This window comes from Mus caroli, unplaced genomic scaffold (genome assembly GCF_978045245.1).
Source record: "Mus caroli unplaced genomic scaffold, Mus_caroli_1 scaffold_8, whole genome shotgun sequence".
In the NCBI taxonomy this organism is placed as follows: Eukaryota; Metazoa; Chordata; class Mammalia; order Rodentia; family Muridae; genus Mus; species Mus caroli.
Genome location: NW_028227263.1, coordinates 118,816,137 through 118,842,241, shown reverse-complemented (window position 1 = coordinate 118,842,241; position 26,105 = coordinate 118,816,137). Strand labels below are relative to the sequence as shown.

At 39.6% G+C, this 26,105-nt stretch overlaps 1 protein-coding gene across 1 annotated transcript; it reads left to right on the top strand.

Annotated features, from left to right (window-relative positions):
- Window positions 1–2,909: 2,909 nt before the first annotated feature.
- LOC110298364 (NACHT, LRR and PYD domains-containing protein 4A) lies at window positions 2,910–25,300 on the top strand. The gene is made up of 9 exons (XM_021167563.2): window positions 2,910–3,186; window positions 7,044–8,616; window positions 11,234–11,398; window positions 11,838–12,002; window positions 14,880–15,047; window positions 15,864–16,034; window positions 18,658–18,828; window positions 20,299–20,469; window positions 25,207–25,300. The coding sequence occupies exons 1-9, from the start codon at window positions 2,910–2,912 to the stop codon at window positions 25,298–25,300; spliced, it is 2,955 nt and encodes a 984-aa protein (XP_021023222.2).
- Window positions 25,301–26,105: the final 805 nt, after the last annotated feature.

The following is a 26,105-nucleotide window of genomic DNA, read 5'->3' as shown; positions in this document are numbered from 1 at the left end:
CCACAGACCCTTGCTCATTTCCTTAGGTATATGAGGATAACTCATTTTTTTTTCATATTATAAATAATGAATAATGTTTACTATCTTTTCATGAGGGTGAATAAATGTGTGTGCTCAGGTATGCCTGGGGACCAGAAGACAGCGTCAGGTGTCATTCTGCAGGAACCAGTTCATTTTATTTTGCATGCAGACTGTGTTGTTCTAGCACCATTTGTTGAAAGGACACTCCTTCATGTACATTCCCACTGCTTACAGATAAGTCTATTCCCTTTAGATTGCAGATGTGCTCAGTGGATATAGGTTAAGAATTTTCATACTTTCTGGATAATTATATTATTTCTGCATCTGATATCTGCTGGGGGTCCTCCTTTCTGTGTTTTTGTCTTAGAGCTAAAATCTTTGGATGTCCTAGTTATGTTAAGCCTTCCTTTGGATGGCTTTGTCATATCAGATTTTTTTGTTTTTTCAGTACTGTAGACTGAATCTAGTTCAGTGCATACATTACACAAGTACTCTACCATTGATCCATAAATCAGCCGCCTTTTTATGTTTTGTTTTTATATAGCTCAAAGATAATACCTTATTTAATTACTCATTTCCTTGTCATGTGTATGGAAGTTTTGTCAGTGAACCACATGCATGTGTGCTGCTCAGGGAAGAAGGTATCAGATGCCATTGAACTGGAGTTATAGGTGGTTGTGAGCCATCTCATATAGATGCTGGTAACTAAACTCAGGTCCTCTGCATGATCTCCAGGTACTCTTAACACCTGAGCTACACCTCACTATCATTGTAAGTTACCATATGGGTGCTGGAATATGAACCCAGGTTTTCTGGAAGAGCAGGCAGTACTTCTAACAGCTTTTTTTGAGACAGAGTCTCACTAAGTTGTCTGTGCTTGCCTTGACTTCACTATGTTTGTAGGCAGACCCTGAAATTTTAATCCTCCTGCTTCTTCCTCTGAAGTAGCTGAGATTCCAGGCTTGTGGCAGCTATCTGTTTATATGTTATAGCTGTCTTATGACATTGTGTTGTGTACCATAATACTGTTATCATAATGGCATGGTAATACTTATTTACTTATATACTAGCATCTACATACTGGCATTCCACCTAGTATCACCAGAATTAGTGAAAGCAGTAGTTCTTTTAACATTTATTTGTGTGTTTGTGTGTACTTGAGTGTATGTAGGTGTACAACATGTGTACCATGCCTGTAAAGTCCATAAGAGGGTGTCAGATCCCATGGAGCTAACAATACAAACAGCTATGATCCCATCAGTATGGGCACTGGAAACTAAACCTGGGTTTTCTGCAAGAGCATCAAAGGGGCTTAACTGATGAGCTATCACTCCAGCCGCATCAATAACTCTTTAGAATAGTAAATCTCACTTTGCTTTCTAAGTTTTGTTGCAGTGGTTCTCAACTTGTGGGTTACAGCCCTTGTGGGAGGGGGGTGAATCACTGTTTCAAAGGGATCACCTAAAACCATAGGAAAACACAGATATTTACATCATTATCCATAAGGTAGCAAAACTACAGTTATGAGGAAGCAGCAAAAGTAATTTTCTGGTTAGAGGTTACTAAAATATGAGGAACTGCATTAAAGGGTTATAGCATTAGGAATGTTGAGAACCACTATGTTAGTGTTTTAATGACCCTTTAATGGGATGAGACCTAATATGAACCCATATGGAAAAAGCCCCTGCCCTTATTTATCACCCACAATGAACAGTGTGCTACCTGGTTCTTGAGATAAGATTTCTCAGTGAAACTAGAACTCAAGAAATTTGACTAGAGAAGCTGTCCATCAGGCCACAGGGATTCTTTTCTGCCTTCCAAGTGCTAGGATTACAGGATTTTCCTATCATACCCTGCATCTTTTTTTATTTCTTTACATATACTAGTTCCCAAAAGCAGGTTTGCCTACTTGCATGGATCCTAGTCGTCCTCACATATACATTCCCTCTCTCCTAGATCCTTCCCTTCTTTGTTTCCCTTAAAAAATACAGCATATGAAACTACAATAAGACTAGGCACAAATTCTCATCAAGGCTGGATGAGGCAACCCAATAGGAGAAAAAGGGTTAAATCTAGATAAGAGAGTCAGTGACAGCTCCCCCTCCCATTGTTAGAGGTCCCACAAAAACACCAAACTGTACAACCATAACACTTATTCAGAGGACCTAGTGCAGACCTATGCAGGCTCCATGATTGTCTCTTCAGTTTCTTTGAGTCTCTATGAGCCCTGTTTAGTTGATTGTGTGGGTTGTGTTTTCATGGTGTCCTTGACCCCTCTGGCTTCTGAAATTCTTCTTCTGTCTCTTATGGGGGGTGGGGAGTTCCTGGCTTCACCTATTTTTGGCTGTGGTCTCTGCATCTGCTTCTCTCGCTTGCTCAATGATATCTCTGATGACAGGTACCAATCTATGAGCATAGCAGAAAAATCATTAGGAATAATTTTATTGACTTTTGTTCTTTGGACAGTTGTGATTGCTTCAATCATAGGTCTCTGGGCTGCCTAGCCAGTGGTTCCTGGCCATTCATGTAGTGCCATTTGTGGGCTCACTCTCATGTTATGGGGTTCAAGTTGGACCAGTCACTGGTTGTCCACTCCCAAAAGTTCTACATCCCCATTGTTCTAGCATATCTTGCAGGCCAGACATATAGTAGGTTAAAGGTTTTGTGGCTGCACACCCTGCTTCTTACATGAATGATGTGGACCCAACTTATGTCCCTACACTTGTGCAGCAAACACTTTATGAGATCAAACATTCTCCTTTGACCTCTGTTTAATTTTAATTAATTATATAACTCAGCTGCTTTGCCTGATTTTCCCACAGATCCTGTCTGTTTTTTAATCCTGATACTCATCTCTCTGAAGACGAGTCTATCTTCCTTAAGACACAATGGCATCTTTCTTTTCTGATTTTGGCCTTATGTGGTACTTGGAAGAGCTAAACAGGAAGGAATTTGTAAAGTTTAAGGAGTTCCTCAAACAGGAGATTTTGCAGTTGGGCCTGAAACAGATTTCTTGGACAGAAGTGAAGAAGGCATCTCGGCAAGACCTTGCCAGTTTACTGTTGAAACATTATGAAGAGAAGCCAGCCTGGGATATGACCTTCAGATTTTTCCAGAAGATCAATAGGAAGGATCTCATAGAGAGAGCAAAAAGAGAGATTGATGGTGAGTTGATGAAAACTTCTTTATACTGAGTGAGGATCATGTCTTATTTTTGATAACTTTTTCATGCCCATTTACCATAGGGCCAGCAGGTGGAATGGAATGTTCTTCTCCTTGAGGAAGGAGGCAGCTTAATGTTGACACATTAGGTCTAGTCTGTGAGGTCAAATGTATGAGTGTATCATGCTCTAACTTAGTTGGTTAAACTTCTACACAGGACATTAGTAATATTCCCTTGAATCTAAACTGGAGCCTTAATTCTATAGTGAAATGGATTTAGGTTATCGACAACAGAAAAACACCTGTAATAGATCATATTCGTGGGGTCTAGGAAAGTGACTAAGTCTGTAAGGTGCTTGCTGTATAAACATGAAAAACTGACCTTAGATCTCAGCAACCACGCACAAGGAAAGCATGGTAGCAAGTTGGTGAGTCAGATTGGCAGTTTCTAAGCCAGCTAAAAATAATTGTCTCAAAAATGAGATGGAGGACCTGAAGAGATGATTCAGTGGTGAAGAACACCTGCTCTTACAGAGAGCATTGACTCTGTTTCCAGAACCTACTTGATGGTTCACAGCAATCTGTAACTCTACTTTCAGGGGATCCAATGACACCTTCTATCCTCTAAGGGTATTGCACACATCTAGTGCACATACATGCATGAAAACAAAAGCATTCATTCACCCAAATTAAAAACAAATCTTTTCTTTTTTTTCTTAAGTGGTAAGCAGTTGAAGATGTCCAATATCAACCTCTGATCTCCACATGCATATGTATTATACCTCCCTCTCCCTCCCACATATGTATCATATATGCTTTTGAAACATCTATGTCATATAGTGTGGAACAAAATTTCTCAATTTATTTGTGTCTGTGTCTGTTTTGATCTTTAGCAAGCAAAAACTTATAAGAGAGAAGCTATGTTTCATAAACATCATGACCTTACAAGTCACACTTATATTCACCATGGTATAAGATATCATGAATGCTTTTAGGTTTAACTCATTTCTTTGTCTTTGATGTTCTAGTGTTGTATTATGATAACCTTAGAGGTTTGGTTTTTTTCTAAGCTCATTCTGCTTAGGATCCACTGATAATCTTAGATCTGTGGCTATAAAATATTCTTTACTCCAGCCTTTATATGTTTAAAAGTTGTCTTTGTGCTGTTCTTTTCCCCCTACTTTTTAAGAAATTCACTTTCCATCTCAATATCAGGCCTCCTCTTCCCAATAACCCCTCACACAAATCCTCCACCCATCCCCCTCTTCTTTTTCTCTGAGAAGAAGGAGACCCCTGTGTATTGCCCCTACCCCATGCTGGTACATTAACTCACTGCTTGTCTAGGCACATAATCTCTTATTGAGACTAGACATAGCAGTCCAGTTAAGGGATCCATAGACAGGCAACACATTCAGGAAGAGCAGTTACTCCAGTTTTTGGGGGTCCCACATGAAGATCAAGCTGTACATCTGCTACATACATGCTGTGGGCAGGGGAAGCTAGGTCCAGTCCATGCTTGCTCTTTATCTGGTAGTTCAGTCTTTGGAAGTACCCAAGGGCCCAGATTAGTTGAGTCTTTTGGTCCTCCTGTGGAGACCCTGCACTCTTCAGTTCTTTTAATCCTTCCCCCAACTCTTCTACAAGACGCCCAAGCTCAATTTAATATTAGGCTGTGGATCTCTGGATCTCTTTCCATTGGCTGGTGGGTGGAACCTCTCAGAGAATGGTTATGCTAGGCTCCTGTCTGCAAACAGAATGGAATATCATTAATAGTGTCAGGGTTTGGTTCTTGATGATGGGATGTGTCTCAATTTGGGGCTGTCATTTCTTGGCCATTGCCTCAGTTTCTGCTCTATCGTTTTCTCTGAACATCTTGTAGGTAGGCAGGGCACATTTTGGGTTGACAGTTTTGTGGGTAGGTTGCTGTCCTTATCCCTCCACTGTGAGTCCTGCCTGGCTTCAGGAAGTGAAGTAATCCAGCTTGATGGCAAATGTCCCTGAAGCATCTTACTAGCCCCTATCTGTTGATTCTTAAATTAAGACCTTTTGTGTAAACAGTTTGCTTTGCTTTCCTTAGTTTCTACTGATTGCCCAACCTGCCTTTTAGTTTTATTAAGTGCCTTTTAAAAATTGTTATACTTGGCATACAAAGTGTTTCAGTGTGTGTGTGTGTGTGTGTGTGTGTGTGTGTGTGTGTGTATCCTTGTGCTTTGCTCATGGTATTTGCCCACTGTGACTCTCCCTTCTCTCTTCCCCACTAGTTCCCTCTGGCCCTTTAAACCATACCCTTTTTGCTTCCTTGACATATATATATGTGTATGTTAAAAAAAAATTTAAGATACCTTCTCAAAAATTTCCCATGTGCATACACATGTGTTGGATTATGTGTGTGAGTGCAGTGTCTACAGAAGCTAGGCCCTCTCATCCTGTGTCAGAGACTGTAGTGAACCATCTGATTGATGTGTGTGATGCAAATCATTCTCAAGACATTTTTCAGAGTAGCCAGTGTCCTTAACTACTAATGCATCTCTCAAGCCCCATTATTCTATACTTTTAATGTCAGTGTGACACTACCTGTTTTCATTATGTAGTCAATCTTCTGTTGATAGTAATAACATCTGATGTTTGAGTTTAGAGAGCCATGCATTCTGTCACACCTGGTTGGTATTTCTACCATCCCAGTAGTGCAGCTTCACACAGCACAGGGTACCATATGGTCCAGAGTATTATCTAGGAAAGCCATGCTTTTAGTTTTGAATGAGTACATTAAGTACATTACAAGTCAAATTAAATAATAAATAGGAAATGATAGAGATAAACAGTAGGTAGGTTGATAGGTATGTAGGTAGATAGATGGATGGATAGACAGACTGACTGATAGATAGCAAAACATCATCACACTGGGTCCTTAAACCATCCAATACAAATTGACTGGGTAAGCCTCTTTAAGGCAGCCAACTGAAGTCCCAAGCAGAGCAGAGAGTATCCTCTCAAGTGATATTCCCGATTGAAAAAGCATACAATGTTAGTAGGGTTACATCAGCAAATTGGGCTCTTATAACATCATCAAATTGTACTTTCACAGCATCCAGCAGAAACCAGACTGGGAAATTGGAGTCAGTTGGAGCTCCCAGTTGAGCTGTTTTTCCATGGTTTAGGTTCCCTTGGTTCTACTTCAGGCTTCTTTTCCCATTGAAGGCACTTTTATATCATGGGGAAAACAGTCATAAAATATGTTTGAAATGATTCATATTTTAGCTGTCCTAAAGGGCATGGTATTTTTATTCTTCATCTCTTTTATTCTCTTCACTTTTGCAGAGTTAGGGGTCAGCCCATTCCTAGAAAAGAACCCAAGAAACCAATACACTTAGACATGGATGGGTCTGAAATGAGGAAGAGGGACAATCTGACTTCAAGTGACAACTTTTGAAAGAGCATGTGACAGTTTAACAGTATAACATTCTTCACACACAGAGAAATACAACAGTGATCTAGGGCTAGTGAAAAATCCTCTCACTTTAACTAGCATTGTTCTGGGCCAACAGATTACAAACTCATAAAAATGTACACATCCTAAGAGGACAGAAGAAATGACTCAGTCGCTAGGGGCATGTTTCACTCTTGCATAGGACCTGAGTTTTGCTCCCAGCACCCATGTGGAGCTACTCATGGACAGTGGTAAATCCAGGTGGGGATAGGGATGAGATTTAGCATATCTGCCCTCTATGGGAACCCAATAACACACAAAAAATAATTTTTTAAATGAGCCATTCTCATAATTAAAGTGTTATCATCAGATATGGGGGAATGATCAGCTTTGATATATTGTGCATTTATTTCCCTTGTGCTCACTGACTCAGGATGCCCAAAGTTATATCGAGCTCATATGAAGACCAAGCTGACCCATGACAGTTCCAGAGCATTCACTATTAGTATTCAGAATTTTTTAAAGGAGAAACTTACTGAGGACGACTATGATTGTATCGAGAACCTTTTCCAATCAAAGGGAACTGAATCAAAGCCACAGGTGGTGTTCCTGAGTGGTGTTGCTGGAGTTGGCAAGACACTGATGTTGAAGAGGTTAATGCTGACCTGGATAGAAAGCCCAGTGTTTCTGCACAAATTCTCCTACATCTTCTACTTCTGCTGTCAAGAAGTGAAGCAGTTGAAGACAGCTAGCCTGGCTGAATTGATCTCCAGAGAATGGCCTGGCCCCTCAGCTCCCATAGAGGAGATACTAGCCAAACCTGAGAAACTCTTATTTCTCATCGACAGCTTAGAAGGGATGGAGTGTGATTTGTTCAAATGGGAATTGGAGCTATGTGATAACTGTACAGAGAAGCAGCCAGTGAATGTACTGCTGAGCAGTTTGCTCAGGAGGAAAATGCTCCCTGAATCCTCTCTCCTCATCTCTGCTACCCCAGAGAGTTTTGAAAAAATGGAGAACAGGATTGAATACACACATCTGAAAGTAATAAAGGGACTTAAGGAGAGAAATATTAAGATGAGTTTCCACAGATTATTCCAAGATAGGAACAGAGCCCATGAAGCCTTCAGTCTGGTGAGAGAATATGAGCACCTGTTCACTGTATGTCAGGTCCCTGTGCTCTGCTGGATGGTGGCTACTTGTCTAAAAGAAGAGACAGAGAAGGGAAGAGACCCAGTCTCCATTTGCCGTTGTACTACCTCCCTGTATACCACTCACATCTTCAATTTGTTCATTCCCCAAAATGCTCATTCTCCAAGTAAGAAAAGCCAAGACCAGCTGCAGGGCTTATGTTCTCTGGCCGCCGAGGGCATGTGGACTGACACATTTGTGTTTGGTGAGGAGGCTCTCAGGAGAAATGGGATCATGGACTCTGACATCCCCATACTACTGGACATTGGAATGCTTATAAATATCAGGGAATCTGAAAAATCTTACATATTTCCCCATCCATCTGTTCAGGAGGTCTGTGCAGCCATCTTTTATCTGCTAAAGAGCCACGTGGACCACCCTAGCCAGGATATTCAAAGTATAGAGAAACTCATGTTTACATTTCTAAAGAAAGTCAAAGTACAGTGGATTTTTTGGGGCTGTTTCATCTTTGGCCTTTTACATGAATCAGAACAAAAAAAGCTAGAGGCATTTTTTGGCCACCAGTTGTCCCAGGAAATAAAGCATCAGTTGTATCAGTGCCTGGAAGCTATAAGTGGCAATGAAGAGCTTCAAGAACAGATAGATGGCATGAAGCTGTTTTACTGTCTGTTTGAGATGGACGACGAAGACTTCTTAGTACAAGCTATGAACCGTATGGAACAGATTAACTTTGTGGCTAAGCATTATTCTGATGTTATTGTTGCTGCCCACTGCTTAAAACACTGTTTTACACTGAAGAAACTATCCTTTTCAACCCAGAATGTCCTGAGTGGAGCTCAAGAACACAGCTATACGTGAGTCCATTCATTATCTTTCTTTTCAGTCCCATTTTCATAATCTGTACTGATGTATTGATGGAATATTGACAGATTCAAAATAACCCTTACTGGATGTTCAATAGTGTGTTGTAAGCCTAGAAACTACATACACACAAACCACAAAAGCAAACTCAACAGATTGTGTGCATATATGTATATGTAATAAGTATAGGCATGTGTGTGATACATATGTGTGCATACATCCTCTCTCTCTCTCTCTCTCTCTCTCTCTCTCTCTCTCTCTCTCTCTCTCTTCCTCCCTCTCCCTCTCCCTCTCCCTCCCCCCCCCTCTCTCTCTCTCTGTGTATGACAAAAAAGATGGCAGCTTGAGAGTTGGTGGTGCACATTAGGGACAGGAGAGAAAAAGTGATGGGATACTATTTAAATTATATGATTTAAAAAATAAATTTTAAAAGAATATAGAACTTTTAAGGGAAAAAAATAAGAAATTCACCTGTTTTATAACAACTTCCGTTTTGTAAGACTTATTTCTAACTTATCTGCATGTGGCTACATGTTAGTGTGCACATGTGTGGAGGTGGCCTCAGTGGCCTGAAGAAGTCATCAGATTCCCCTGGAGCTATAGTGAAATGACAGATGTGGGTGTTGGGATCCAAATTCTTATTATCTGCAGAAAAGCAAGCACTCTTAAAGACTGAACTGTCTCCAGTCAGCTCCATTTTGAGTCCCAGATGGACTCCTTTAAACTTTTGAACTTATTAATAATTTTTGTTAATTGTTTTGTGACAGGAGTCTCACTATGTAGCTGTGGCAAGCTTGGAACTCAGATATTCATGTGACAGTCTCCAGAGTACTGGAATTAAAGGAACTTGCAGCCAGGCCTGACTATTTTTGTTAATTGTTAGTTGTGCATATTTATGAATTCACAGTGATACATCAGTTCATATATACAGGGATCCAGTAAGTAACCCAGTACTCAAGAGTATTGCCTGGTATAACGTACAGGTCCTGGATTTGTTCCCCAGACTCCTATACAACTGAGTATAGGGGTACATGCTTGTAATCCAAGCATTATTGCAGGCCTAGAGTGGATAAGACAGTGTATGTAAGGAAAACAACATATTAATCACACTTAGTATGAGGTATGAGGGTGTCATACTTGTAACCCCAGCACCCAGGAAACTGAGGCAAGAGGTTTTCTCAGCATTTTAAAGTAGCTTGGGCTACTTACAATGTGGGTTCTAGATCAATCTTGTCTAAAGTGTGAAATTCTGTCAAAAACAAGCAAGCAAGCAAACAAACAATAAACTAAAAACTCAAACCCAAAATAACCAAATTAAACAACAAAAAATACATGTGTATAATTTCTGTCTCTTGACTCTATTTTGTCCATCCTGAGAACAGAATCCAGGGCATCATATATACTAGGCTGGCATGTTACCAGGAATAGCAGCCCCAGCTTATATTTTTGAGACATGGTTTAGCCTTCTATTCATTGTGTCATCAAGGCTGGCCTTGAATTTCTGATCTTTCTACATCAATAAAATAAGTTAGCTTCATTCCTTAGGAGCCTTGGAGTTTATCCCTGGGACTCATTTCACACTTGAAAACTTATTAAGGTGAGCTGGCAAAATGACTCAGCAGATAACAGGGACCTTCCCTCAAATGTGATGACCTAGATTCAATCCCTTCAACCACATAGGGAAACTGATTCCATTTCCTGCAAGTTGTCCTTTGACTTCCATACACATAATGTGACACACACACACACACACACACACACACACACACACACACACTGCACACACCAAAATATTACAAGGCGAATTTGATTATCCTGTTAGAGGTAAGAAAAGTAGATGTAGAAGTCACCAATATTATCCAAGATTATAAGCTGGGTAAGTAGTGGCATCTGAAGTTTGAGCCAGAAGGTTCTTGCTGTAAGTTTTGACTCAGTGGCTATGGCCCCCTTCCTCATTTTTTTCATTCTAAAACTACCAAGGTTACCTACAAAGCAGGTTTTCTCAACTTCAACACTGCCAAGCCATCTGGGTTATCTTACCCTGTTGTGGGAATGGGGAGGGTAGGTGAAAGCCCCAGACGAGTCTGGTCCCTAATGTGTAGGATTCTCAGAATCCTCTGACATTTTCCCAATAGATATTAACTGCATCTCCACCTCAAGCTGTAACAGCCAGAATCCCACAGACCTTGTTATATGTCTGACTACCAACTGCAAACACAAAATGACTTTAACTAGCTACCCTTACTCAGTATAGGAGTCAGTTTACTACATTTGTGTGCTATGAATGGCTTGACTGAACATTTTGTAAATGAGTAGAATTTGAAAGTATTGGCAGGTATTATCATCTATGTATTTTTATTTTATAAATGTTTTTTGCCTTCTTGTGTGCATGTTCATGGTGTCCATGCAATGTCCATGGTGGACAGAAGACTGTGTCAGGAAACCCTAGAATTGGAATTATGGATAAGTGTGAGCCACCATGTTGGTGCTAAAAACTGAACTCGGGTCATCTGGGAGAAAAGCCAAATGCTCTTAACCACTGAGCCATGTCTCCAGCTCCGTGACTTAACTTACTAACTGTGGAATGTATTCCTTTCTCTCCTGTTACAGGGAAAGGCTTCTCACTGCTTGGAATCATATTTGCTCTGTGTTCAAAAGCAGTAAGGACATTCAGGAACTCCGAATGAAAGACACTAATCTCAGTGAATCAGCCTTTTCAGTCTTGTATAATAATTTGAAGTACTACAACTACACCTACACCCTTAAAGCTCTTGTGTAAGTCTATTTGATTTAGGCATACAACAGAAGTAACAAACTAGCCTTTCCACCATCTCTTAGCTAACAGCATAAATGAAGGCTTGTGCAGTCTAAAGAAGAATCTTACTATCTTCTGACATCTAATGTCTGTTGCTGACTATTCTTTCTTGAGGGGTGTTCCATGAATTATAAGATGATTGATGATGATGATGATGGGGGGGAGAGTTTGTGTTGGGGGGTGGGGGATTTCTGCTAGTAGCTTCCTGGTGTAATAGCAAGCCTTGTCTTCACATGTTTCCACACAAGTTCCACATGTAAGAGAAAAATCACCCAGTTTGAGAGCCAGTGAGCTGTTTACAAAATTAGAGTTATATGGTTATTGTGGAATATAGGATCTTGCCAACGATAACAGCTCAGGCTGGGTGGAAACCAATGGATACCACTCTTTGTTTTGCAGGGCAAATAATGTGTTCTTCGTATGTGAAAAGTACCTGTTCTTTGAGTTGATTCTGAACTGCAATGTACAGCACTTGAACCTCAGCCTCACAATTCTCTCCCACAGTGATGTGAAACTGTTGTGTGATGTCTTGAACCAGGCAAAGTGCAACATAGAGGAACTTGTGTAAGTCTTTGTGTTTTAACACTCTCACTGGCTCTCCTCAAAGGAGGCGTGCATACTAATTTTGATCCACTTGACCTAAGAAATGGTAGAAAAAAAAATGTTTACCAAATTCAGAATTTCAGCTTCTGGGCCATCACTATGGAAGTCAAGGTAGCAAAACCTGGATGCATAGTCAGTCACATGCACTGTCAAGAGCAAAGAGCAGTGGATTAATGCACACATGTTAGTGCACAACTAACTTTCTTCACACTTATACAGGTCAGGATCCTGTTTCTTGACCTGTATAAATGCCCCCAACAGTGCCCTGTGCCCCCAACAGTGGTGGAGTCTTACTACCTCAGTTAACTTCATTTAAGACATTGTCCATAAACATGCCTACAGGCCATTCTTATCTTGAGAACCCCTCTTTGAGACTCCCTTTCTAGATAGCTCTAGTTTGTATCAAGGTGACAAAACCATAACAGGACTACAGTTTTTAATTTGTGTACTTGTATCCTATTTTTCTATTGTTCATGTGTAGACTTCCTCACTATAAAACCTGATCTCAGCTAGTCAACGAGATGGATCAGTGGATTAAAGCACTTGCTGCCAACCCCACAACCTGAGTTCTATCCCCAGGACCCACATGGAGAAAGGAAAGGACCAACTTCCACAAGTTGTTCTCTTTTGTTCCACATTCTCCACATTGTCCTTTCCATGCTATAGTATATGTAATAGTTCAAGCATACAAAATGTAAATAAATAAATGGATGAAATTGATAATACTTTAAAACACTAGGTTGTTATGAGCTATTGTTGCTCTTCCAGAGGTCCAGAGTTCAATATTCATCCCCAACATGGTGGTTCACAACCCTCTGTAACTCTAGTTCCACAGGATCTTATAACTTCTTGCATGTGCAGGCACTAGGTATTCATGTGGTATACAGACATACACAGGCAAAACACACATGAAACAAAAGAGTGTAAGTCTAATTTAAATTTTTCTTAAATTGAACTGATTATGGAATGTGAAAGTTAATTTCTAGATGGGTAGATCCACTTTGGAAACCATTACTTTGCTTCAGATTCATGACTGCCAGTGTAACTTAGAACTCAGAACTCTAACAGCTGAGTGTACTTTCTGTGGCTCCATGAAAGATGGAGGCTTACCTGAACCATTCACGGCAGGTGTTCATACCAGAAAGTTGCAATTCTGACTGATATAGTAAGTTAGGTGAAAATCCTGTGGCTATTGATCATATCTAGATGAATCTCAGATATTGTTGGTGGCAAGAATTTGATTCAAAAGGATGTCATGTGGCTCACATATAAAGTTTAAAATGGAAAGGACTGTGGTATTAGAGGCCAGGAGAGTGGTTCCTGGTTGCAGCTAGTGACAGAAAATGGGGTGGGAATGAATATGGAGGACTACAGTTCTTAATATATGCACTTTATCTGATTTTTCTGCCCTGGGTACTGTTAATCTTATAATATACTGTTAATCTCTGATAACCGTGCATCGATTTTGAATGATTGAGTTTATTGAATGATATAGCAAGAAAAACTAATAACTAAATTACTAAAATAAATAGCAAGTAGCAGAAAGATACTACAGATAGCTAGCAGATTATCCTCAGTTCTGACACATCATCAGAGGAGACTAGGATAGCCCAATGAGAGAGAAAACTAAAGATGACATCATATAAGAACCTACACACATCCAGAAGAAATTGACTGAAGAAACATCTCTGAAGCAATCAGAGGGCAATCCTAATCTCATGTCCTGGGAGGAGGAACAAGGTGTCCATTTCAGATGCCAAAGTTAAAGAAGAAACAATAGCAGATGGATAATGGCTGCAATAACATGAGCAAGACAGGTGCCTTGGCTCATCCATCCTAAAAGACTGTAGAGGTCTTGACACAGCCCTGCTGGAGGTCCAGGCAGAACAGAGATTTCTTTCCACTCATGTGTTCCCTCCAGACTTCACTTTTATGATGTATGCCATTATTATAGTCTTTTTTTTGGGGGGGGGGTGATTTTTTGAGACAGGGTTTCTCTGTATAGCCCTGGCTGTAGTGGAACTCACTTTGTAAACCAGGCTGGCCTTGAACTCAGAAATCCACCTGCCTCTGCCTCCCGAGTGCTGGGATTAAAGGCATGTGCCACCATGCTTGGCTACAGGTTTTTGTTTGTTTATTTGGTATTATAGTCTTATGTTGTGGCATAAACAACAGTATCTTTGGTTGGTACTGGCTTACCTTCCAGCCATTCTCAGGAACAGAGTTTTCACTCTTGTTTGTGGCTACTCACCTCACTTCTTATTGCCGATCAAGAGGGTCCAGCGCATATATAGACAAAGAGTCTTAGAGGGCATTTACAATATACATGCTTCAGTCTGGGACAGAAAAGCCCTCCTGGCTCTTGGCATTCAATTTCAGCAAGCTTAAACAGCACATCACAATGTATAAATATAGCTTATGTTACATCTGGTTACTCAAGGGCATCACACACACACACACACACACACACACACACACCAATAAATACATGTACATTTTAAACTGATCTGAAAACATTGCTCAGAGGGTTATAAGTACCTGCTTTCATGTAGTGAATCTAGCTTTAAGTTCTGTCTCAGCACTTACACTGTACCACTTATACAGCTTACAACTACCTATAACTCTAGTTCTAGGGGATATGGCAGCCACTTGCTGTCCTCTATAGACAAAAGGCACATATGTCATATACATATATACACACAGACATATTCTCATACAAATATTTTTAAAAAAATAAATGACAACGTCAAGTTCTGAGAAGTACCACACCTTCATGGGGAAAGCAAAATAAAATGTTGTAAAGACAGAGAAGCATATGATGTTATCATTTTCCTGCAGGGTAGCAGGTTGTAGCATTTCATCTGATGACTGCAAGGTGTTTGCATCTGTCCTGATCAGCAGCAAGACCTTGAAGCATCTTAATTTGGCATCCAACACCTTGGACAAAGGAATAGCCTCACTGTGCAAGTCTTTGTGCCACCCAGACTGCATTCTCGAGCACTTAGTGTAAGTAGCCTTAGGAGGTGGGGTACACTGTAGAGACTGTGGAAATAGTATAAACATGGACTCTGATTACTAAAATCTCCCTATTGTGTGTCTGGGGAAATGGCTCAGGGGGTGGAAGTACTTTCTGTGCTGATATCAGCAGTAAATGATGTCTGCAATCCCAGAGCTGAGAAATAAAATGGGTGGGTCCTAGAACTCAAGGATTAGTCTTCTTGGTGAGTCCCAGTCTTAAAACAAGGCAGAGAGCAATTGAGGAAGACACCAGCATCAGCATCAGCCTCCACACACAGGACCACACATGCAGCATACACATCCTTAGATTTTCAAGGCAACATGGAAAAATAGGAGTTAGAAAAAAGACTAGCACCTAATCTCAGCAGACTGATTTATTCCAAAACATAAAAGGACAGAACATTTCCTGTGGGAAAGTGGTGTCTGTGTGGAGGAAAGCTGGCTGTGAATAGGGGTAAGGTGATGGTGTTGTTTGCATTCATAAGGGGCTAGTACCCAGCCTCTCTTTCCTTGGCATTAGAATGCAACAAAAGGGTACTTTGGTGGGCCTGCATTTCTTCTTTCCTTGAATTGTCATAGATTTCTGTGTTTACCTGCTATTAGAGCAAAATAGTCTCTAGGAATCCTGTCCATGGACCGCAACATTCTGTGACACCACACAGACAACGTAACTAGTTTTAATATCTTCCCATTGATATAGTCCCATAGCATAAGTTTCAAAGCACAACTCTGAGAAACATATATAAGTTACTGTGTGTAAATGTTATATTTTTCCCTCTTCATACACCCCTTTTACCCCTACAGTTTGGCCAACTGCTCCCTCAGTGAGCAATGCTGGGACTACCTTTCAGATGTTCTTAGGCGGAACAAAACCTTGAGCCACCTAGACATCAGCTCCAATGACCTGAAGGATGAAGGGCTGAAGGTTCTCTGTAGATCTCTGACTCTCCCAGACAGTGTCCTGAAGTCACTAAGGTAGGTGTCTTTGAGACTGGCTTTGGAGGCCCTCTTAAGGAATGTATATGCCTGAGAAGATAGAGGGTATAGTCACTCACCTCAGGTTCCTGAAGACTCTTTCCTGAGGACAGATATCTGCCTTGACCTCTGTATCATACATGGCTTTGATATGTGGTAGGCACCCACTTGGATTATAGACACAAAGAACTAAAATAAAGAAAGGAATTATAGCTTGAGTCTAAGAGATGACTAAAATGTTTGGAGTGGGTACTAGAAGATGAATAGGTATCATCAGATGAAAAATTGTACCCCAAATTCTAGATAGAAGAGTCTTTAGTGATGTTTTGTAATCAATGTGACTTTGAAATATCTTACAGAAGCAACTTAAGGGAGTCAAGATTCATTTAGTCATTTTATGGAATTGTCTAATCTCTACTGGTAGAAAAAATAAAGCATGATACAGTGGCCTCATGGTAGTAGGAGTGTGTATAAAATTTCTTCACATCTTTGTGGATCTGGAAGCTTAGTATGGAACCAAAATCATGTTTGGCCTAGGATACAACCTTCAAGCCCACAAGCAGTGGTCCACAACTCACTGTTAGACTCTAATATTTCATAGGTCCTACTACTTACCAAATCAATTCCCCTATCTGGGGATTAAGTTTTTAAACACAGGAGCCTGTAGGAGACATGTCATGTCCAAAGAATGAGAAAGACTTGGAAGAGAGGACCCAAAAATGTATGTGTGAATTAGTTATTGTGTATAGACATTCTACCATAGAAAAATAAATAGCAGTGTAACAGTAATGAGAAGAGAAATGGCAGCAGTCTTGTTTTCTTTTTCTTTTTCTTTTTCTTTCTTTTCTTTTCCTTTTTTTTTTTTTTTTTTTTAAGACAGGGTTTCTCTGTAGCCCTGGTTGTCCTGGAGCTCACTCTGTAGAACAGGCTGGCCTGCCTCTGATTCCCAAGTGCTGGGATTAAAGGCATGTGCCACCACTGCCCAGCAGGGACTGGACTCTGCAATGGGCCTGGAATTGAACCTGGGCCTCCCAAATGGCAGGTGAGAATTCTACCACTGAACCACTTATGCCCTTTGTTTTCAAATTAAAGTCAAAAAGTATTTGAATAATTTAATGTGGCATTTGTTTTGATCATGCAAAGTAGATTAGTATTCCATGATCAAATAGCTTTTGGTGAGAAATCCAGATTGTGAGACTGGTAGAACACTGTTAATCTGTGTGAAATCTCAGAATCACATTTTCGTCTTCTTTCAAAAGGGGAAAAAGCACAAAATGAAAACACAAAGTAGAATCTATTTTTCCCTCCATCAATGTCTGAGTATTTTAGAATCTAAAACCTACTAAAGGTATACTATAGGATATATTTTAAAAACATTGAAAGTACCAATGTTTTCCTACAACTAAAAGAATGAAGAAAAGGTAGTTTAAAAGTATAAAACACTTGAGGTCTTTAAAAATACTGCATTTTTTTTTAAAAAATATGTTGGGGGAGAGAAAATCAAGTTTTATCCAATTTTGTGACACTTAGTATATCATTCATACTCTTGGTAGGCACCATACTCTGTTTTATGGGCTTGGTTGGTTCGTTTGGCCAAACTGGGCTATAATGAGACCCTACCTCAAAAAAAAAAAAAAGATTAAAAAGAATAAAAATGATATGGCACTTTCAAAAACCCTAAAATACAAACATGTCAAGAATATGAAGTGAAAAACTACACTCAAAATATTTTCACATGTGAAATAGTTGTTTGAGAGCTGGAAAGATGGCTTATCAGTACATAGCTCTTGCTTCTATTGAATTGAATCTGTTTGGTTCCCAGCACTAAAGTCCAGAGATTCAATACTTTCTGTAACTCTAGCTCTGGGAAACCTGAGCAACTCCCTTGAACTTTGTACCTATGTGCATGTGGTAAACGTGTGAGATTCACACTGAAATTTCAGAAATCATCACAGAATGGGCTCATCAGAAATAAGCCCATCATACAATGCAAGTGGATCAAAGATAATAAAGAGAATGCTGTTTCAATAAGTGTTCCCAGTCAGCAACTTCTCTTATAGTTGCAAAGTCTGTGATGCCATGTAATCTTTCCTCCCTTAATATAAAGTGTGAATCTTGAAAGCTGTACAGTAGTCACTTCTATCCATACTGTCCAACTCCATTTTCTTATGAGTTTCCGATAATCAATCATTGCTCAAAAAGGTATTTTTTTGCTTCATTTTCTGTTTGTGTTCTTCTGAGTACATCATGTGTGCAATGTACCTGAGAAGGTTGCAAAAGAAAATCAGATCCCCTGTACCTGAAGTTATAGGTGGTTATGAGCAGTGCCATATGAGTTTTGGCTAACAAACCTGTCTTTTGCAGAAGTGTGCTCTTAACTTCTGAGCTACCTTTCAGCCCCCTATTTTAACTTTTACTACACTGTATTGCAGTTCATCTTCAAGGCTATTGCTAATATCTTAGTTTGCTTCGTGTACTCCCTTTTCATTGTCTATGAACCACTGAGAAGATTATGTTTTCTGAGAGGCTCAGTGCTGTCTGAAGTTTCAGGCATCAAAGTCTTGTGAAACACTTCCTCTTCAGATCCAGAAGTAACCACTGCATTGTGAATTTTCTCTTGAAGTTTGAGACATTGTCTCATCACCACTAGTGGTTGCCAGGACCTGGCTGAAGTCTTGAGGAACAACCAGAACCTGATCAGCCTACATGTTTCGAACAATAAACTAGAAGACACTGGTGTGAAGCTGCTGTGTGATGCCATAAAACATCCCAACTGCCACTTAGAGGATCTTGGGTAGGTGTGATCAATGTTACAGCTGTATCTTTGAGGGTGCCAAAAGGTGGGTGATTGATGTAGAAAAAGAAATTAAAACTCCATAGGAGGATGGAGAGATAGATGGCTCAGTAGTTAAAAGCACTGGCTGCTCTTACAGAGGAAAGAGGTTTATTTCCCAGTACATACAAGGTAGCTCACAACTGTCTCTGACTCAAGTTTCAGGAGACCTACTAGCTCATACAAAGAATTAATGTAGCCAAAATAATAAGATGAAAATAAAAAACAAATTAAATAAATAAATAAATAAATAACTTTATAGAGGCACCACAATAGCTAGCAGTGGTTGTATAAATAAGCCACTCTATAAGCTCAAGCCTAGAAGCAATGAGTCTTTTCAATTGGCCAGATAAGGGGATGATGCATGGATAGATGTCTAGATAGATGGATGAAGAGATGCATGGATATACAGGTGAATGCCAATTTGGTGAGAGAATGCATAGATGGGTGGATTACTGAGGGTTGCATGCAAGAAATAAATGTTTATTATGTGGATCAATGGATACATATTTATTGGATAAATGCATAGATGTTTGTATGTATGTATGTATTGGTTAGTGATTAAAGGTTGCAGGCATAGATATATGGTTGTATTAATGGATGGAAGCATGCATAGGTCAGATAGCTGTTATATGCATGGGTACATAGATAGTTAGATGGATACATGGATGCATGGCCACTGGAGATGACAGGAGTGCCTTGATTATATCTCATTGACTTATTTGATTGAACTAACTGATGTAGCAACTGCTTTGGCTGGCATGAGAAAAAATGAGTGGCTCATACAACAGAGATTTATTGATAAACACAGTTGTAGATGCTATAAGTGAGATTATGCCACTAAAAAGGATGGCTCCTTTAGAGGACCATGGAAAGAAGTATGTTACGGGCTTTTTTTTTTTTTTTATCGACTTGAAAGTTGCTCACTTCTCCATGTGTCTTCACAGATATGCAAAACACCCTAGTTTCATTATCTTAGTTGCCTCTGTAAAGGCTCTGTCTCAAAATCTGGTCCCATAGGACACTGGGAGTTAGAACTTCAAGACATGGATTTTGATTGTATGTAGTCCAGTTAATGGCAGAATGAATCTCAATGGTTCAGATCAAAGGGTATCAAGGTGCTTGAAATGTAGGCTTAGAAATCACTATTACTTCACTGTAGTACTCAGTATGAGGTACAATTCCATCCTAGGTTCAAGGGCTGGGACAGCACACCATTAGTGAAACTATTAGTTCACCACCGACATGGATACTAAGAATGGGCAATTGTAGTCACATCTGCCAATCAAGGGTTAATTTGATGTCATGGACACTGGGCTTTTAAGAGCCTGTCTTCAAAGGTTATGGAGTGAGCTTAGCTTAAATTATTAAGTTACTTCTCAAACACAGGCCTTACCAAGTTGACATAGAAGTATTCTTTTTTTGTTGCAGGTTGGAAGCCTGTGAGCTAACTGGTGCCTGCTGTGAGGACCTTGCATCTACATTTACTCAGTGTAAGACTCTGTGGGCAATGAACCTACTAAAGAACGCCTTGGACTACAATGGGTTGGTTGTCCTGTGTGAAGCTTTGAAACAGCAAACAAGTGCCACATACGTACTTGGGTGAGCTGGCCTCTGATCTTCTTGGTAGGGATAAACTGAGATCTTAAATGTGCAGGTAATAATCAATTAATATAGAAATATGAGTTCAGTCCATAGAGGGCTTGACATACAAGTGTAGGAACCACAATTCCTGCAGAACCTACAGAAAACCTCAGAAACTTCATGAAAAATCCAGGCATGGGGTTTGCAATTATAACCTCAGTATTGGAAAGGTAAATACAGGAGTATCCTTAATGTTCACTGGGAATCCAATCGACTCAAATTGGTAAAATACCCTTTCTCAAAAATCAAGTATAATACCTGATGTTGACCTCTGACCGCTGCATGTTCACATACACACCCAAAATGCAAATAACTCAATAATAAGGTCATTGGTCACACTGATAGTTATCCTGCCATTGCTGTACCAGTACAGCATGAAACCCCACCTATTACTGAGAGACTATGTGCAGTTAATTGGTGTCTGGTGAGGGCATGCTATAATATATATATATATATATATATATATATACATATATATACATATATATGTGTATATATATATATATACACATATATATGTATATATATGTATATATATATATATTGATTCTGTCTCCTTTTAAAAATCACTTACTTTATATTATTTATTGGTTATTTTACTTATTTACATTTCAAATGTTATCCCCCTTCCTGATTTACCCCCCACAAACCCACTATCCTATCCTCCTTCCCCCTGCTTCTATGAGGGAGCTCCCCCATCCACCCACCCACACTAACTCACCACCCTAGAATTCTCCTACATTGGCATATCAAGTCTCCACAGGACCAAGGCCCTCACTCCCACTGATGCCAGATAAGGCAATCCTCTGTTACATAAGCAGCTGGAGCCATAGGTCCCTCCATGTGCACTTTTTGGTTGGTGGGATCCAGAGATTCTAGTTGGTTGATATTGTTCTTCCTTTGGGGTTGCAAAACCTTTCAGCTCTTTCAGTCCTTCCCCTAACTCCTCCATTGGGATTCCCTTGCTAAGAATGATGGGTGGCTGCAAGCATCCACATCTGTATTGGTCAGGGTCTGGCAGAGCCTCTCAGGGAACAACCATACCAGGCTCCTGTCAGTAAGTACTTCTTGGCATCAGCAATAATGTCTGGGTTTTGTGTCTGCAGATGGGATGAATCCCTAAGTGGAACAGTCTCTAGATAGCCTTTTCTTTAGTCTCTGTTCTGCTCTTTTCCCCTGTATTGCCTTTAGATGGGAACAAATCTGTGTTAATATTTTTGAGATGGGTGGGTGATCCCATCCCTCAACTGGAGGCCATGCCTTACTTCTTAATATGGTCTCTAGAGGTTATATCTCCCCTGTGTTAAGTATTTCAGCTAATGTCATCCCTGTTGGGTCCTGTAAGCCTCTTGCTTCTTGGCATCTGGGACTTTCTAGTGGCTACCCCTCGTTCCCCATTCCCCATTCCCCACTGCTTCACACCTGTGTGCAATTTTCTCCCCTGTCTTCTCCCACACTTGATCCTGTACACCTTTTCTCTCCAGCTCTCTCTCCTGCCCAGGTCCCTCACTCCTATTTCCCATGATTATTTTCTTCCCCATTCTAAGTAGGACTGAAGCATTCAAATTTTGGTCTTCCTCCTTCTTGACCTTCATATGATCTGTGAGTTGTGTTGTGAGTATTCTGAGCTTTTTTCCTAAAATCCAGGTATCAGTGAGTACATAGCATATGTGTTCTTTTGTGATTAGGTTACTGCCTCACGATGATACTTTCCAGTTCCATCCATTTACCTAAGTATTTCATGAAGTCATTGTTTTTAATAGCTAATTAGTCCTCCATTTCTGAGGAACTGCCAAACTGATTTCCAGAGTGGTTGTACCATCTTGCAATCCCACCAGCAATGAAGGAGTGTTCCTCTTTCTCCACATCCTTGCCAGCGTCTGCAGTCACCTGAATTTTTGATCTTAGCCATTCTGACTGGTATAACAGGGAATCTCAGGGTTTGATTTGTATTTCGCTAAAGAACGTTGAACATTTCTTTAGATGCTTCTTGGCCATTTAGGTTTCCTCAGTTGAGAATTCTTTGTTTAGCTCTGTACCCCATTTTTCAGTTGGGTTATTTGATTCTCTGGAGTCTAACTTCTTGGGTTCAATGTACATATTGGATATCATCCCTCTAATGAATGTGGGGTTGGTAGTTATTTTCCCAATCTGTAGGTTGTTGTTTTGTCCTGTTGACAGTGTCCTTTGACTTACAGAAGTCTTTCAATTTTATGAGATTATATTTATCTATAGTTAATCTTATAACCTGAGCCATTGGTATTCTGTTCAGGAAATTTCCCCTCATGCCAATGTATTCAAGGCTCTTTCCCACGTTCTCTTCTATTAGATTCAGTATATCTGTTTCTATGCAGAGGTCCTTGACCCACTTGGACTTGAACTTTGTACAAGGAGATAAGAATGGATCAATTGCATTCTTCTACATGCTGATCACCACTTGAGCCAGCACCATTTCTTAAATATGCTTTCTTTTTCCATTGGACGGTTTTGGCTCCTTTGTCCAAGATCAGGTGACCATATGTATGTGGGTTTAATTCTGGGTCTTCAATTCTATTCCACTGATTTACCTGTCTTTCTCTGTACCAATACCATGTGATTTTTTTTTATCACTATTGCTCTATAATACAGCTTGAGGTCAAGGATTGTGATTTCCCCAGAAGTTGTCTTATTGTTGAGAATAGTATTCACTATCCTGGGTTTTTGTTATTGCAGATGAATTTAAGAATTTCTCTTTCTATCTTTGTGAAGAATTGAGTTGGAATTTTGATGGGGATTGCATTGAATCTGTAGATTTCTGTTCAACTCATTAGATGCTGAAGAAGCATTTGACAAAATACAATACCCCTTCATGGTAAGCATCTTAGAAAGATCAGGAATTCAAGACCCATACCTAAACATAATAAAAGCAACATACAACAAACTAATAGCCAACATCAAACTAAATGGAGAGAAACTTGAAGCAATCTCACAATAATCAGGGACCAGACAAGGCTGACCACTTTCTCAGTATCTACTTAATATAGAGCAATTAGACAACAAAAGGAGGTCAAAGGAATGCAAATTAGAAAGGAGAAAGTTGAGATATCCCTATTTGTAGATGGTATGATAGTACACATAAGTGACCCCAAAAGTTCCACCAGAGAACTCCTACAGCTGGCAAAGAACTTCAGCAAAGTTACTGGATATAAAATTAAACAAATCAGTAGCCCTGCTCTACTTAAATGGTAAACAGGATGAGAATGATATTAAGGAAATAACAGCCTTCACTATAGTTATAAATATTATAAAATATCTTGGTATGACTCTAACAAAGTAAGTGAAAGATCTGTAGGACAAGATCTTCAAGTCTCTGAAGACAGAAATCGAAGCAGATCTCAGAAGATAGAAAGGTCTTCCATGCTCATGAATTTGTCAGGATTAACATAGTAAAAATGGCCATTTTACCATTGAAAGAACCTAGTGGGGAAACCCCCACCCAATTTCCAATTCGACGTGCACCCAAAAAATCACGAAGGACCATCTCTTGATGTAATTACATGAGGACGTTTAATTACGGAGCTCCGGACCGACATGCATCCCACACAGGAGATAATGGATGTCGGCCACGAGGCTCAAAAGCTAGGGATTTTTATGGGGTAAGGGGCTTAGGGGTGTGGAATTCAGCATAGCAACACACTATTGGCTTATTCAAACATTAACAGAAAGATTACAGGGCATCAGGACTTTGTTCCTGTGGGCTGGGGGCTTATCTTTGTTCACATAGCAACCAGTTGATGTATGACTTTACCCAGCGTCAAGGGGCAATAGACAGAGGGGAGGTTCCAGCCAGGTGGTGTTGACCCAGACAAGATAGCCCTGCCTGTACAATCAAGCTGTTCTTAGGAATGTCTTAACAACAGCCCTGTCTGTTCTGCTTTGTTCTCAGCCCCAGGCCGGGGCTCAGGCTCCTAAACAACTCACAAGATACAAAATCTCATTTTCTTTCACCATAAAATATTTTCAAAATTTAAAAAATAAATCAATCCAAGTAATGTTCTGTCACTTAGAATAGGGGACATCTTACAGGAGTATTACATTAAGTATAAAGACCTTCCTTGTCTTGTGACTGATAAGTACCCAAGTACTAGTGATATTTGGTAGTACTATAATAATAATCCATCAAAATTCTTATAAATATGACTTTGTTTATGCAGACAGTCATGACTTAAGATTGTTTGGATCTGCCCACATTCTGTCATTCCTTTCCTTTTTCTTCCAACACATTAGTTATTAATGACATGAGATAACATTTTAACATTTCAACATTTTTAATATTTTTGTGTTGTGATTTGATTTTTGCCCTCCTGGAGATTATTCTGACTGCTCAGAGAATATTTATGATAGTCTAAGGGATCTACAGTAGTCTATTTGTAGACAAAGGCTTATATTTGTCATATAAATATGTGATTCAAACTATTTTATATAAGCATAAGTGTGGGATGCATAAATGTCAGTCCGGAGCTCCGTAATTAAACGTCCTCATGTAATTACATCAAGAGATGGTCCTTCGTGATTTTTTGGGTGCATGCCGAATCAGGAATTGGGTGGGGGTTTCCCCACTAGATCTAACAGCACATAAACACATAAACAGTAAAAACTTTAAATCTTAAAACAAGAAAAAATAATTAAAACCATCAATTTTTTATATCTTTCTAGATTGCGAATTACTGACTTTGATAATGAAACCCAAGCATTTCTGGTTGCTGAACAAGAGAAAAATCCATGCTTGAGCATCCTAAGCAGTCTGTAAGCAGAAGCAGAGAACAAGGATGGAAATTCTGGCGCAAGAACCATGGGTGTATTGGACCTCAAACAACCTCCAAAGAAAGAAAGCAAGATCATTATTTTGGTCCACTGTATACAAATTTTATAGATAAATAACATTCTAATATGATATGATTTCTTTGTACCACATTTAGATGTGTCTTGCATGATAGATGTGGCTTTTTGTTTGTACTTCATATTCAAATAGGCCATTCAAAGACATTCATGCTAAAATAGCTGGCTTATAATGACATTTTAATTTCCATACTGGTATGCTGAATACCTAATAAAGTGTTAAGTATCTTTAAGTAGTGGTATGTAAATCTCTTAAAATGAGATTTGCCTGTTAGTAGATTACTGGAGCCATAGAGTAGGTCCAAGCAGTAGTGGTACCCTAAAAGATTGCTGGGGAAGTTGTAATGGGCTATGCATGAGAAGACTTTAGCAGAGGCCCTAGACTGGACACTCAGATCATGGAAACTGTTGCCGTTTTATGTTCTTTATTAAATTATAATTTATGCATTTTCCAAATTTACTGACTTCTAGTTTCAAATGTGTAATGTTATACATAGTTCAGTGTGGCTGGAGCTTTAGACTGTTATGAGCTGAAAGATGATGGCCAAACTGAGATTCTGAGAAAGGCTGATCTGACTTGATTCTTAGTCCTAATAGCAATCTAACTAGGGGTCTTCTCTTCTCTTTCAGGACGAAGGCATTTAAAAGGCATAATTTTATATTATTTTCTTGAATATTTAATACTATGTATTTTGATCATATTCACCATCTTTCCC